We start from the raw sequence: 16,468 nt of genomic DNA on the forward strand, positions 1-16,468 counted from the left end.
CAAGAATTTACTTAACTTTACTAATCACTGTGATTGTCTCGTCACGTTAAACTGTCAGACGCTGTTCCTGCTCTACACCATACTGTATGTAAAACACAAACAGTCCTGATCTTTTCTAATATACAGCAGGTGGTTGGGAATAAGAAGTGTTGGGGACAGTAAGAGCCAGTGGATTTAAAGGCGTCATGTAGACTTTGCATTGCATTGTATGCATTGTGGCCGCTCAAATTTGTTAAATGCATGTCCTTCCTAAAGCAATCACTAAACAGATCAAGTTTTAATACAATGTAAGTTGTGGTGTTGCGTATTTGGAAGCAGTCTTTGTCTTCTTCGAATTTATTTCATGGCGTATTACCATCACCTGCTGTCGATCAGTGGAACAATGCTATACCAGGAATGTGTATATCATATAACGTGTGTATATATTAAGCCCCTACCACAGCGACTTCCTGGTTGATCCAATAGGGAAGTGCCTCAAACTGCAGTCCTCTGAGTGGTCACTAGGGGCAGGTTTCCTAATAGAGCAGTTTCTCATTGACCCCTATGTTAAACAGGCCCTTTTCACAGCATAATTAAACCTGTTTAAGGCCTGGTACAAAAAACATTATAGTCTGTATGTTTAGGTCATATCTCCATGACAACACTGAGGGGGGTGAATTTTTTTGTACCAGGCTAGTTTTATGTTACAGGAGGTTAAAGTTTATGAATAATTAGGGGTGCGGCCTCTTGAGTGACAGCTAGCCGCTGGCACGTATACATGCATACATATATACTGTATATATATACTGTATATATATAAAATACATGGATGTACAGAGGGTGCTCTCCGTTAGCATCTCTTCCAATACTTTCTGTAACTCAGTGCACTCTGTCCTTCAGCATTTCTTTCATTGAGCTCTCTGAGAAAATAAAATGTGTTCCTTGGCTTAATTTTTATATTCTAAGACAACTTGACACCCAGTACAGCACTTGCCACTGGAAATTGAAACCTTTGCAATGTGTTGTAACTTAATCTTAACAATTAATTGAAAATGAAATGGCTCTTTACAGGATGTTGGTGCTGTGTTTAGGCTGACAAAACCGCCAAATGTCACTGAACATACGTAGTTGTGAGCGTGAAATAGGCTGGTTTCCAAGTTCCAAGTAAATTTGATTGCTCGGTTTGTGCAAAGACTCTCATTTTTAATCTTGAATCATTCAGAGTCTATGAGTTCATCCATCCATCCATTATCTGCAACCGCTTATCCCTGACGGGGTTGCTGGGGGCTGGAGTAGATCCGAGCTGACATTGGACGTGAGGCGGGGTACATCCTGGACAGGACGCCAGTCTATCGCAGGGCACGTTAAAAACCTCCTGTAGCCAAAATAAGCCTACCATAGAATTCCCACCCCAACATTCATACATTGATGGGGCTTGTGTGGCTTCAAATGGTATGACATGGTAAATAGGGGATAATATTCATCCCAGACACTTTGCATGACATATTGAAGAGTGTATTTTCATTTGAGACCAGCGGATGTGAGTTAAATGATGAACAGGTTGAACACTCTGCTGCATCCTAATGAGCCGCTGCAATAATGACACAAGCCAAAGGTGAAAAGCAGCAAGGTCAAAAGAGGAGTAGGCAACAAGTGTTTCACTCTGCCTGTTGAATATCTTGTCCTCATTTTCAATCTCCACTTTTTCATATGGATTCTTAGAAATATATAAAGGTGTGTTAAATAGACAGAACCTATTGTCTTCTCAATTATCTAATATAAGGACACTATACAACAATTCACCACAACGTTACAACGATAACATATGCCCTTCCAGGTGGCAAAAGCCGAAGCGTTCTCCGATGGCACCACAAGGAAACAAATTCTTCTGTGTCATTTAACCAGAGGGAAATGGCTTGAATTACTGGGTGATCTGCACTGAAGTGGAAGTAGAATTTATTTACACACTTCTAAGAATCTAAAAAAGTGAAATTTCATATTTGTACATTACATTTTGACATTGACATGTCAAATTAGTATAAGAAAGTGACCATGATGAGTGAAAGGAGTAACGTTTGGCTGACGCTCAGCATGAGCGGCTCTGGTGGTGGTTTACATTATAAATGGAAATGAAGAAGACTTTACGGTATATTTTGGAGCTGTTAAATCATGGGCTTTTATTGTGAAGGACTAATAAAACTAGTATGTTCCTGGATGTTGACAACATTGATGTTAATGTGGACGGCCAGCAGCTCCCAGTGTTTACGGCGAGGAGTTATAAAGGGTTAGCACACGGCTAATTCAGCGGTGTTAGCGTCCTTTTGAGCACTCTGGTTAAAACAAAGATAAATCAGGAAGTTTAAACGATATTTGGTTACAAAGATAAGAAGTTAGACTTTAGTTTAACTCCATTAAATTAACTCTAAACTTTACACCATCATTTATATTTGTAGGTTTGATAGAATTAACCAAAAAGTGTCGTCTGGTGACACAGATCTGTTCTCTGTGAGAAAATGTCTCCACAAACACGATGATGGAGGTTCGTTCCCGGTCTGTCCCTTTAGAAGAGGCTCCTCCTCCTCCTCCACAGTCTTGCGGTCTTCTCTGAAGCACTCATACTTTTATTGACATCCACTCTCTTTAACCTCCTCACCCACAGTTTCGCCTGGATACATTTAGTTTTTCTGAAGGAAATCGATAAAACCCTTCACCTTATGCTGTTTATCAGGCGGCACAACCCCAAACACAACACGTTTTCATTTTTAAATATGTAACACTGTTTAACGCAGCAGCTGGCTCTCTTTAGGTTAGTGAAGCTGCTCACGTTCTGCCACCCGCAAATATCTTGACGCTTGTTGTCTACAAACATTCTGAAATGCTGTGTAGCTGCTAAGGACTGGGGCAGGAATACTGTTGCCAAATATTCAGGAAGACGAAGGTTGAAGGATATTTTGTCATATCAAACCAGAGCCGGTCCAGTTGCGTTGTGAACGATGACAACAATACTCATAAATGATCCGTCTATACATGCGCCCAACAATAATACTAACCCTCTTTTTCTGACAGTGACTTAACAATCATAGACATGTGTCCTCACTCGTCACAGGGGACAATCTGCCCGCTTTGTCATTAACGTTACCGTATCACAATTGTCATTGTCCACTACTTTGACACTACTTCATCCACTCTTGCTCGTTTTTCAATTCGCAACAATTTAATACATTTTAATCCATCACAGTTAAGCCTTTTGGCTGAGAGCTTAAACATCTTTCTCACAACGTTTACTGTATCTGTAAACACACGCGCAGACATGCTTCAAGAACACGACGAAATCACTGATGCTTATTGCAATTTCTTTGACTCTAAAGCAGCTGTATCACATTCAAACTGAGTTTAATACAGAATGATCTAACTCCTAATATCAAGGCTTATTTGGAAACTACTGACACTACTACTACTACTACTCTCACCACCAGAAGAGCAGAAGAAGTAGAAAATAAATAAAGAAATAGAGAAATAAAGAGACGGACCGAAAAACAGCGAGGTGGAAGAGACACAGAGAAAGTGGGAAAGTGATTGGTGATGGGTAGAGTGCTGTTTAGCTGTCTCCAAAACTGAAAAACCCTTGCCAAATTTGCAACTAGTACACTCACAAACACACACACACACACACACACACACACACACACACACACACACACACACACACACACACACACACACACACAGAAACCTCAAAGCACCTGCCAAAGCGTGGAAGAGGAAAATTGTGACTAATTGCATCTCTTTCCAAGCCATTGAAAGAGTAAATACCAAAGAAGAGACATGCATATTCATAGGTGGGCACAGATTGACTTGGCTGTTGAAAATCATCCAGACTGAGATTGTGAAGTGAGGAGAGAGGAAGCTTTTGACACAAACAAATTTATGATTATTAGACAGACAGAGTCATGGACCAAGAGACAGATTCAGAGAAGCAGCGTGAACACCACACGGCAAGTCTTCTGCGAGCCGCCTGCTGGTTTCTGACGGATGACGAGGCACTTTTGAGATTGCACATCGGCTTCTGATGTGGTTTCATCGTCTGTGCAGTCTTGAAACTTTGGCACCAAATTAAGCACACCACTGTATTCTTCTTAGTGAAATTCATATAATGAAAGCAGTGAAATTGAAAGTGTGAGGTTACCCCGCTGTTAAGGACATAGCTCGGGTACTCTGTGACTGGTTCTTGATTACTACATTACAAATCATATATTCTAAACTGCTTATCAAAACAAAGTCAATTTAAGTGTATAGTGCAGGGCTATTCAATTAATTTGGAATCTGGGCCGGTTGACGAAAATGATCCAAAATGAGGGGCTGGAAATATATGAGCATCACATTAATGGATATTGTAAAACACTAAAGTGAGTGCATATACCATCTTTATTTTATCAATGTAAATAGTAGCAATAGGCCTCAAAGTGCAACAACATAACAGCTGATCAAAACAAGTAGTAACTGTCAACTCAAAGCAACAAGCTTGTCAAATACAATCCTTGTTAAAGAAACAAACCTGTTAACCAGAGGGTTTCACTCAATTATTGGACTAAAGTACAAGTTTGAGGCTCTTGTCCTTTACTTGAGTATTTTATTTACATGCTACTTTATACTTCTACTCCTTTACAAATCAGTGGAAATATTCAACTTTTTTACTGCACTACATTTAATTACGTAATTTTTGAGGTTAGCATGAATTTTCTTAAAGTGCCTTCTCAACTTATACTCTTTACACTCTGCTATGGTTGCAGAGTAAACACACAGGCTTCACGGTGACAGTTATAAACGAAAACTTCTCTGTTTGTTCTCTGGTGAATTGCTGGTTTTCTTTGTCAACCTTTGTGTTGGCGTTGTGGCTGTGCGCGTACATGGAGTACATGCACAAGTCTCCCAGGTGCCAGTATTTGATGCGCTGAGACAGTTGCGCTGAGATGGATACAAGAGAGGACAGCTACTTTTTCACATAGGCTTCTACTCAAAGGGCCAGTAAATATTCCCACCAATTGAATAGCCCTGGTAAAGTGTATGGAATAACAGTTATTACATGATGCCTGTACCTTTATTCTCTGTGTAAGAGAGTTTATGTTCAATATTTGAATCCCTTTGACATGAATCTGTGTCTTTCATTGAGTCAATGTACCGTAGCTGTGAAAACTTTGTCAGTATAGGCCTTTTTTACACTGCAGACGTTTCTGACTTGGAAGAGTAGGAAAACCACAGGTGTTACTGATAATGTAAACAGTGGCTCTGTGCTTTTTGAGTGTGGTATGACAGTGTGACAGTAAGCCAGCATAAAACAAAATCATGCCCTTGAAACTGAAGCAGCTTGTTTGACTGTTTTCACATGTGTCAAAAAGGCCTGCTTGTGAGGAATATGGCTGTGAAGCTCTGCAGAAATGTACCCAGTGAGTCCTCTGTATGAAGATCTTAGATGACGTATTGTAAACCAAAGTTAAGTTGGCCATATGATGGTAATGCACTGCTGAATGAAGCTAGCTAGCTGTGCTAAAATGAATTGACTCTTTGTAGTGTTGTAGGTCTGAGACAACATAGCAGGCTGTTCTCATGCATTTTTGTACATATAACAACGTAAAGCAATGTGCACTAATTCCTGTGTATTCCACGAAAGCATGAGGCTTTGTGTAGGACAGCCAGCGTCCTCTATAGGAGATAGGTTGGGGGGATCGATGTGTCCCAAAACACAGGAATTTCACCAGGGCGAGCGTGGTTCTTTTCCCAGGTCATGGCCATACTGGACGTCCTAAAATAAAATCACAGCCTTTTTCTAATTCTAACCAAGTGGCTTTCATACCTAAACCTAACCGTCACTGTTTGTAGGCTAAAATTGTTCACGTAACAGTATTTTTGGTGCCTGACCACTTCCTGTCTGTCGCCTTCTAGTGGTCAACTTTGGTTCACCGTATCGTAAGATATCATACGAGTTTGTGTGCAGAACTTCTCATATGATACTTTGAACAGCCAACTGTATTACTGACCAGTTTCTTTTTTTACTGTATAAGTCAATTTAAGTTTCTCAAAAAGAAAAACGAGGGTTCAAATTTCACATTCAATAGGAGTATTTCAAATAATTATCTTTAAGTGTCTTTGTAAAGACTTAACATGAAAACATAGCTACCTGTCTGAACAGACCTCACAGTAAAACACCTGATATAGCATGACTTTAGCCAGTTGCATGTTACTTAGAAAGAAAAAGTAATTCAGAAAGTATTAAAAATTGTTCTAGGATGGAGGCATATCTTGCATTTCAGTCTGCAGAACAAATATGTATTGATCATGGCAATAAGGCTCAACAGATCTACGCAAGTACTACTATAAACGATGGACAAAAGTTCAATGGCATCTCTGTATATTGTAAACTACAACATTTTTTTATTTCTTTTTATTTTAAATCTCAATGGGAATATTCCTGGTTAAATAAAAATGATAGTGATTTGAGCGTGTCCCCAGTGGGAGGGGGAAATAATGAAACCTACAGAAAGGAAAGTCTGTACATGCTGTACATGATGGCACATGGTACGTGGCAGGAACAGCAGGTCATTTATGTTGACCGCAGACTCGGTGACAGTTGCTACGGATAGCTCCCGAAACAAAACTACTAAAATATGCCCCATAGCAGGCTTCTTAATGTACATGCACCCCAGTAACTGCTGCCAGAGATGCCAATGAAAATGATATGAGCTGAGCTGCTGTGGCTGGGAAAAACTATTTTCTTGTTCCTGTGATAATACCACCACACACACACACACACACATACATAGTTGAAGTCTCTTCATCAACCAGCCAGAAGACAGAGCCAGTTGAAATTTGATGAAGTGAGAATGCCACACTATAAACACAGCCAGCTGCTGAGCTGTTTCTTTGCACAGGTCTTTTATGTTGGCCTCAGCCATGATAAGACGTGTTATTAGTGTCAGTATTTCTGTGCAATATTCAATGATGGTACGCAGGCTGTACTGCAGATGAGCATTTTATTAGCTTCTTTTCTTTTCTATATCAAAGCTTGAACTAGAGTTGCCATTTTAATCTCATGGACATTATTGAATATTATGTTATGTCTAAAAAAGGTATCCCTTTTAACCCTGCAGAGACCAGAGTATCTCCTAATCATATTTACATTCCCTTATGACCCGCTGACTATTTTATTGCCTGCATGTCTTCACAAAAAAAACATTTACAGATATTTAAAACACGCTGACCTTACAGGGTTAAAGTAAAAATGCAGTTGCATTTTGTAATGAGATGCCTTTTAAAACAACATTTCCATCCAAAAGCAGTGATTGAAACCTGCCAAGGCCAAAGCGATTGTTGCTTTAAGGAAATATAACTTTCAGCGTACTGGTGTTGTAAATCAATGTCAATTTTATTTAAATTCCTGCATTTTAGGCCGGAAATGCAGCTCCACATTACTACTTTCATTCCTACAAAAATACCATGTAAAAATGTGGAGCCTGCTTGTCAAACAACTCATTTTGTTCTGAAAATGAAGAAAAACCGGACTATATGTTCCTATTTTTTTCCCAGGCTTGCAAGATGTCCTTCCAGAGTTTCTACGTGGGCGTTTTGTGGAGGCAGCCCTCAGCTACGTGGCGTGCAACTCGGAGGGCGAGTTGCTCTGCCGCAACAACGACTGCTGGTGCAGGTGCTCTCCTCGCTTCCCAGAGTGCAACTGTCCCTTTGCTGACATCAAGGTCATGGAGGAGAACCTGGAGAAGAGCAAAGGGGCCTGGAGCAGCTTCAACCAAGATTTCATGGAATCAGGTACAGGCTGGGATGGTTAATATGAAACTAGCCAGGGTGGTGTTGGGGTGGAGAAGGTGAATGGAATCAAGTTTGGGTTGGTAGGTTGTGTTGAATGAGGTTTTAGTTTAGCCGTAACGTCTGGAGAACTTCAGCTTTTCATCGAGTCATGTGCTGTATAAGTTGGCGTGATTATTGTGGCCAAAATAAACCTGGTTATATTTATATAGATAACTGAATTATGTATGTAGATAACTTTGGGGTATATTAAATACATTGGTAATGAGGTTATAGTAAAGCTACTGTGTATAGAATTTGAATGTAAAGAGTAAGTTAACGCTGAATCCCCTTTAATGGTTACTAAATTAAGTATAACGTCACGTTATTATTATATCCTCCTATCCTGGCCCCAGTCCATACAAATCCAAGAATTCTGTCCTCTAGATACTTCAAAACTTTACAAAATGATATTGCCTGGTGCACTATGTCTCCAAATGTCATGGTAACATTACAATCACCACCACAACCCCCTCCACACTCCCCTGACACATACATACATAAATCAACTGCATTTAGAGTATGAATTAGTCAACTCTGAACCTTGGACAGCTGAAGTCACTGTCACTGCTTTACATGTCAGATGGTCCTTTGGTAACACAAGCTGTTACCAGCGTGTATAGAAATTAAAACAAGAGTTATGTGCAGTATGTAACAGTTCTATGGATTCTGGATGTCAGCCAGATGTATTATCTAGGAATTAACCAGGCTGAAAAGGGTGAAATGTGTCGTCGGAGTAGAAAGAAAGAGGGAAGCTGGATAAGCCATCTGACAGAGCAGTGAGGGGGGGTGCGTGTGCGTGTGTGTGCGTGTGTGTGTGTGTGTGTGGTAAGGGTGTGCGTGTGCTGTGTTTGAATGCATGTTTTGAGTGTTCAAGGTAAAATGGGACTGTATGCTGCTCTTTAAAATCCTTCAGATGGCAAATATTCTGTAGAAACACAAGATGTAAATTCCCCATGAAAGTAGTTTTGGTATGTGTCGCTTATAGCCTTACTGTTTTATTCTTGACGTGTTACATTTTCTGATGTCACAAATGGCTTTAAAGAAGAGTTCAAAGATCTTGTGTGAATGAAAGGGGAAAGTTCCCTGATTTATTCTATGAATGTAGCATAAAAACAAAGAGGAGCTCTGAAGAGGGCTATTAGTTGCATCTCCCGGAGGGTGGTCATGAAATATTTGGACCAGTAAGAGAGTGAACGCAGATACAAACGCTAATCCAAGCACAAAGAAGAGCAAAGAAGCCTGAAGAAACCTCTCTTCATCAGATCAGATGAGCTGATACATCAGTCTTTTACAGTCCAGAACCTCTTAATTGCTTCCAAAATTCCAGGTTAAATAATTTGAAATCCTCGTACTTGACTGCAATTCTATTTTTATGTAAGTTGTTTGTTTACATACATTAAACTAAGTGTTAGTAGATATTTCCTCCAAATTTTAGTTTCTCCAAAGTTTTATATCAACTAAAGCCCAACCCCAACATCAAATGCCAGTGGCGACGAAGACAGGCTGTTGCTTCATCTCACGCTGTGTGTCTCAGAAATTCACGTAAACACACTGCAAAGACTACAGCCAATGGCCAGCTGCCAGCGTGCGTGAGAGGAACTAACCCTCCATCAGTATGTATCAGCAGTAGTTTGCATTCATCATTCAAAAAGGGAAACCAGAAGACTGACAGGACGGAGGCACTAGTTAGCCAGCTAGCACATTAACAGCCCAACTGCATGTTAAATAACTAAAGAAAAGATCTAACATCGCACTCGCTTGACTTTAAATGTTGTTTACTTACGTCGCTTCCATTTCTCTTCTTGTGCACTGAGCTGAACTTCTAATCAGAGTGATTTCTCTCAACAGTCCACCGATTCAACATGCTGAAATTCCCGACAAGTGCCGACCAGCACTTTTTGGGACATACCCAAAAAGAGCGAAAGGTGTTCACTGACGGCCTAACCGTTGGCCTGGTGTGTCAGGGACATGCCTCACTCCATACCATCTTCCATAAACACGCCCTCCTGATTTGGCGGCCTATTTAGGACCCGTCCACACAAAGACGCGTTTTTCTGTAACCGCACAACGTAGTATCATTTTGGCCGACCATCCACACGCAGCCGGCATTATCGAAGCCTGAAAACGGGATCTTTTGAAACCAGGTCCAAGAGTGGGAAGATTTAAAAACGCATGTGTACTACAGCGTCTTTAGTCAGTATCACTGGTTTCGGGTGGAGGCAGATATTTCACCACCACCCCAGCATCCACCTGCATGCTCCGGGCTAGGGGGGGAATGTATCTGCGAGAAAACGATGAGGTTCTGCTGTTGCAATAAACGTCTGACTGAAATGTCTTCATTCCTTTGAATCAACACAAGTAGTTGTTGAGGCCTTAACGTCATATTGACAGTGTTTTTTTGGCTCAGTGTTGAGACTGAGGCTGAGCATGTACTGACTGTGTTACAATAAATATGAGAGAAGAGCTCTGGACAGCTAGAACGTGTTGCATAAGAGTATTCAGGTCCCGTTACAGATGTAACAGGTTGGATGTTGATGATTTAAAGCACCAAGCTGGATGCAGCTTATTCCCTATATCACTGTTACAGCATGTACCTGTGAAGTTATGTTCTGATTATATGATATTTACTGACAAATAGAGGGCAGTCATCGATGAGGTGTGATAACCTGCCTGGATTGCAGCTCAGTTGCTGTTGATTTTCTTCATGAAAACACATGATATGAAGGCCTGATATACTGTATGAACATGTAATAACCTTAGGGCGCACTCACACTGATGTCCGTACCGTGCCCTGTGCTTTAGGGTACTTGTCCCCCCCTCCCTCTCCCCCTGCTGGCCAGCCTGTTTGTACTCACACTGCCTGGTCCTCACCCAAATGCTTCTTGCCTGTCCATACGTCATCACGCCGTAACACGTCACACGCATTGATTGACGTCATCGCGTCGAACTAGGCTTTACCCGTAAAACCTGTTTGGGCACGGTACGGAAGGATAGTCTGAGTGCGCCCTAAGTGTGCTGTATTTTGTATTTTTTATGTTTTGTATTGGAAGGATGGATATACTTTTTGTAAACAAAAGTGACATATTCTCATGTTAGAGAAAATGTAAGATCCTCCCTTAATTGGATTCTCTCACATGATGCTTTGTTGCCCAGCCCTATTGTCTGATAGTAACAGCAATAGCAGGATCTGCAGTGATACAAGTAGAAAAGGGATCAGAAATAATAACAAGTTACAGAAATCATATTATTAACGGTGAGAGCTGAAGTTGAATTTATGCAAAAAAAGAACGGAGGCCTTTTCCCCCTCGTGTAATTAAGAAGAGTCATTTCGACTGAGCTAAGCTGTCTTCTGAGAGCTGATAATTAAGGAAAAGTTAAATGAGGATTCACTATTGTCTCAACTTATTCCGTCTCCACAAACATCAAACTTATGAGTTACGTTATTACTGTGGAACCCACTTATCCATTTTCAGCCTTCTTTTTCAGACTGCTGCAATATTCAACAGAATACAGCGCTGTGTGAGAAAGTTTAGAGCTGAGAAAGTTGTGTCTCAGAATGCTGAGCACAGCTGCGGAGGTCCCATTAGGTGTACAGTCTCACTCCTGTTAAATCGATTTCCACCACGCCAGACGGCTTTATCAGAACTATTCATCACAAAGAGTGAGACACAGGTGTGTGATGTAATAGCAGCAATGATGCAGAACAATTCAGGTGTCACTTCCTAAATTGGCTTAAGCTTCTTTTCCTTTTTTTTTTGCTACACCTCAAAACATCACCAGCGTACTTCTTAATGACTTGGAAGGTGTAGGCAGGATCCAATTGGAGACAGGTTTCTGGCAGCTTCTCTTAAACATTTTGAGTGTGTTGTGTTTCCCTGCAGAATTCAGGGGATTGTGTGTTCGTGCTGCCATTTTCTTTGGGAATTGCTTAGTGAGTGACATTACGGTGATAAACAGAATTTCTGTGCATTCACTTAGCCTCATTTTGACAGCACCTGACTTTGCAAAGTTGTTTTCTTTTGCCGCATATTAAATCTTTATGGAGAAGCACCGACAGAGTATTGAAAAGAAAGGAGGAAGACATGTATTGCGAGGCTTTTCTTGTTCCGCTGACGTTATGGTTTTTGTCAGGAGCTTAACTTTGTGCTGTTTGTCATAAAAAATAAGCACTTCAGTACTTTTAGAAGACCGTGTGTTTGAGTAACGAGCTAAAAATATCATGAAAGGCTCCTCGGTTAGTCACACACAAGGACAGACAGCACAGACAGGCATACACTGTACACCCGCAGGCATGTATGCAGGGGATCATCAAAGTTTTATCTAATTTTAAGGAACACACAATCCACTTACACATTCACACACTCACAGACACACTCACAAAGCAAGTTGAGATGAACGCTGAATGCAGAGAGATGAGAGGAAGGTAATCTACATGGCAAATATTGTTTGACTTTCAGAGCTCCCCCTCTCTCTCCGTCTTACTATCTCTGTCCCTCTTTTTCATCTCTCTTTTTTCATACACGCACACTTTTAGCTTCTGGGGGTGCCTAGGAAGTTGGGCTAAATCTCGTCTGCTGGGATGGGCTGATAAATGTATTGTGGCGAGGGGGAAACAACAGCGAGGATAGTGTGTGTTTGCAAGAAAGATTGCTCATATGTGTGTCAGGGAGACAGAAGGAGGACAAAGAAGAGACTAAATCATTTTGTGTGCCTGTATGTGAGAGGAAAGGGGAGAAAAATACCCTCAAACCTCAGCCACTCACCATTTCCTCAACTAAAGACCACACACACACACACACACACACACATACACACACACATGAACAAATCACAAAAGCCCTCTGTTGTAAGGTCATTTTCTTTTTGGCTAAATCTCAGGTGTGAATAAGTTGCATCTGGAACATCCCACCTTTGGTTTTGTGATATTGGAAAACACATCCAGCTTTAAGGCTAAGGATTAAAACCTGGTTCTGTACTGTTGTGTATAAAATGACAGTGCCACACAGGGGCATTTTTTGGGGTAGGCCCATGGATCTACAAAGAGAATTGATACCAACCCTAACATGCTAGCTTGTCAGGGAGGGGGCTAATTAACTCTCCAAAGTTAGTGGTCTGGTCCCCCCTCATCTTACTGCACCTAGTTTTAACCTGGAGCTTATCTGGAACATCCTTTACTTACGCCATCTGTGTTAAATATATAACAATGTGAAAGCATGCTAAATCATTTTTATTTAACTTCAATACGTGCATAGTGAGTAATACAAAAACTTCAACATTGTGACAAAAATAAAAACTTTATCCCCACAGATCCATTGAACTCTGATATCTGGAGATATCTGAATGAAAAAAGGGTTCTCACGGGTCTCCCCTTTACAGACATGCTCACTTTATGACTTTTTTTTTAAATCAGTTCTTTAGTGGTCAAAATTGGTTACATTTTGCACCAACTATACATAACAAATGCTGTCAACCTCCAAAATGATGACACATAATTGAGCATGTGAATGGGCATCATATGCTTCCATCATAATGTGGTAATCCCTTACACACTAAGCAGTTCAACGTTTGAGTAGGCACCGGAATGTTACAGATTTATAACGAGACAGTTTGACAGACTGAACACTGACATTAAACATAATACAATATGTCTCAAATTCTTGAAAAAAAAAATCACTCAAGTCTCAGATGGCAGTGCTCTCTACAAGTGAATTAGATTTCCAAAGAGCAAATACCACAGAAAAATGTGTTTGTCTTGGTTTTAGTCTGTCTTTCAGAGCTCTATGATGTCCAAGCCGATTCAATTCTACTGAGACAAACATTTTTAGAAAAGGGTCACAATGTATAGTTTCAATTTTACAAAGGTTTGAATCAAAAGTTACTCTAAAAGAAGTAAATAGTGCATTTGTAAGAGACTCCTTTCAGCCGCAGATTAGGGCACGTTTGGTGCTCTAGTGATTATTTCAGGTAGCAGGACAGTGTATGTGCCTGTGTTCATTGCAATCGAGCAACCAAAACCACAAGATACAGTAAACAACTTTTACTTTCAAGTAAATAAGTAAGTCAACTATTAATGTAATATGCCAGTGACCTATGCTGAGTCCTCATCCCTCATCATTTAGGGTACGTCTACATGATCGATAACAACCTTTTTTTCTCCGTCGTTCTTAAAAAGTTTCCCGTCCACTCGGACTCAAGAAAACTCTGCATCCACATGAAACCAGTGAAACCGACTCCAAACGCTGTAGTACACATGCCAGGCCTGGATGTGGCGCTGTAACTGCCACAGAAATACACCAACAACAGAGAAGAAGAGACGTGGATACGCTGTGGAGAATACGAACACCGGAGGGGCTCTCTCCAAATCCTCCTCCATCCTAGAGACAAATGTGTCCCTGTTTCTGGTGTTAGTGGAGACTTTTGTGCTGTTTTGGACTCTGATGCACCAATCACTCTGCAGAGGGTGCTGCTGGGAGCCCCTTCCCAAAGCACTCACAGGCGCCACTTTCTCCCTACATTTAGAGACTTTTCACACCTTCTTAGAACTGGATTTAGAAACAGAGACTAGCGACCAATTTTGCGCCTTATTTAGACCATCAGTTGTCTGTCTTCCGCCTAATTCATTCCCATGCATGTAGCTCAGAGTCCAGTTCAGTAAAGTCTCTGGGTCCCTCTCTCTCCTCTCATGCAGCAGCACTGTTGTTGTTATGTGAAGCTGTAGTGTTAGAGGTCGGAGGTGGGGCGATGACGGTTAAAGTTGTGCGGTTAAAGGAAATCGCGTCTCAGTGTGGACGGGCCCTAATAAGTTAATTAACCAGCCTGAGCCATCACAGGTGAGACGGGGCTACACTCACTCACAGCTTGAACTTTCAAATTTAAGAGCCAATCGTATAATGGAATTACAATAGGGCTTAGAATTACCATATCAATAGCGAGTTCCACCCAACATCATGCCTTCAGCTCTTGGATATTATCTCAGCTGATGTAGGGAATGTGAGCTCTTGGCCACCATGCATGTTGCAGAGGGTGAAGAGAGGGTGTAAGCAACTAATGAGGTCACTCATCCATGAAACATAAGACGGAGCTTCTTGGTAATTGAGATTCAATTCCCTGCTCCAAGGGTGGGTAGGAGTATTAACTCCCCACTGAGAGGAAGGCCAGGCAGAGCGAGGGAAGAGCAGAAATCCCAGAGTCATTTTCAAAAAGAGAGACTTTCATCCTCTGCCATGTTCACTTAATGTTGTCAAAGGAGAAAAAAAAATACCATCAAATGTAAAGCTTTAACAATCAGAACAATATTTGACCAATCAGGTGCATTATAGATGCTTTATTCTCAGTCAGTTTCAAAATAAATTCTCTGTTTTCAACGCAGTTCTTTAGATTTCTGTAGTGGGAGCAAGGGAAAATCCTCATTTTCAGTGGTTTCTACAGTTGTAAACAGTCTATTCCAACTGTTGATGAGCTCATTGGCCGTAAAGTGAACTATTTCAATAGCTTTTTGTTTAGTGGTGAACAAAGACACTTAAAGATAACAGTTAACATTACACGATAAGCATCATTAAAGTAATTTTCTAATATGAAATTCAGACAATTTCTGATAAATCAGGTCTGGACAAAGTTCTTTTTTTTGTTCTCACTTACTGAAAATACTTTGCTTGGTCTAGAACAGAGGTGGTGCCTCTGTAAAGCACTCAGTAGGCAGGGTCTGATGGGGATTACACTGCAGTCACATAGCCAGTTCATAATGTGGTCATAAACAACCTCGCAGTCTCTTGCCGTTCCTTTAATTTGTCTGACGATTCTGGCTTCGGCCCTTACCAACAGAAGTTCCCATATCCCTTCTTCTCTCCAATTGGACATTTTCATTGCCGTCTTTGTGTAAATCATCCCGCTTCTTCACCCTCTGATGTTTGTTTTCTTCCAGTTTCATGTGAGATTCATGATAGAAACGTCATCAACATGTCCACTCATTTGCTTTGAATTATCTGCACAAAGACTTGCTCAATTCAAACATGGGCTCAATCAGACATGGTCTTTGCACTAGAGAGCTGGCAGCGTAAAGTCTGTTTAATGTCCAGTCCAGCTGATCGGACATTTTCATTCTCACATACTTCGGGAAATGTCCAGATCATTTTTAGGGTTGCAGTGCATGTTTGAAAGGGGCTTTCAGTATGTTAGCATTATTACTGTTAGAATGTTAGCATGACAATCACGACTACTATATACCAATAATTACTGGGTTTGCATTTACTGTACTTCCCAAAAGTCAATTTTGAACCTAAACATATAACCACCTTAACATTTGGTTTTCTGTGTGTTAGCGTCATGTTGTGCAGTTCTGTGAAACACAGACTAATGAAACACTCACACTTGTTATTATCACTATAAATCGACAATGGCATTGTTAAGAAGAAATCCAGGCAGCTCCTGTACCTGCTACATCACAATGCTAAGCACCAGTCACACAGTGTTAATTGGATGTGCTTTACTTGCTGAACCAATTTCTAATGTCAGTGTTCAGTGAAGAAACAGGTTGGTAACACACCCATTAAGCCAGCTACTCAGACTACAAGGAAAATACGACATTTGATTAAACAAACAACACTAGTTTTTTTGTGACTCACATACCCAGATG

The 16,468-nt window shown here is 40.8% G+C and overlaps 1 protein-coding gene across 1 annotated transcript in view; it reads left to right on the top strand.

Moving 5' to 3' along the window:
• brinp2 (bone morphogenetic protein/retinoic acid inducible neural-specific 2) overlaps positions 1–16,468 on the top strand; it is a gene marked incomplete at its 3' end in the record, with an annotated part of 237,814 nt that overhangs the window by 179,720 nt on the left and 41,626 nt on the right. The window contains exon 6 of the mRNA XM_083928752.1: positions 7,561–7,797. Within this exon, the coding sequence (XP_083784878.1) occupies positions 7,561–7,797 (237 nt within the window). The remainder of the gene's footprint in view (positions 1–7,560; positions 7,798–16,468) is intronic.

The sequence above is a fragment of the Echiichthys vipera genome (genome assembly GCF_963691815.1).
Source record: "Echiichthys vipera genome assembly, chromosome: 15".
Classification (NCBI taxonomy): Eukaryota; Metazoa; Chordata; class Actinopteri; order Perciformes; family Trachinidae; genus Echiichthys; species Echiichthys vipera.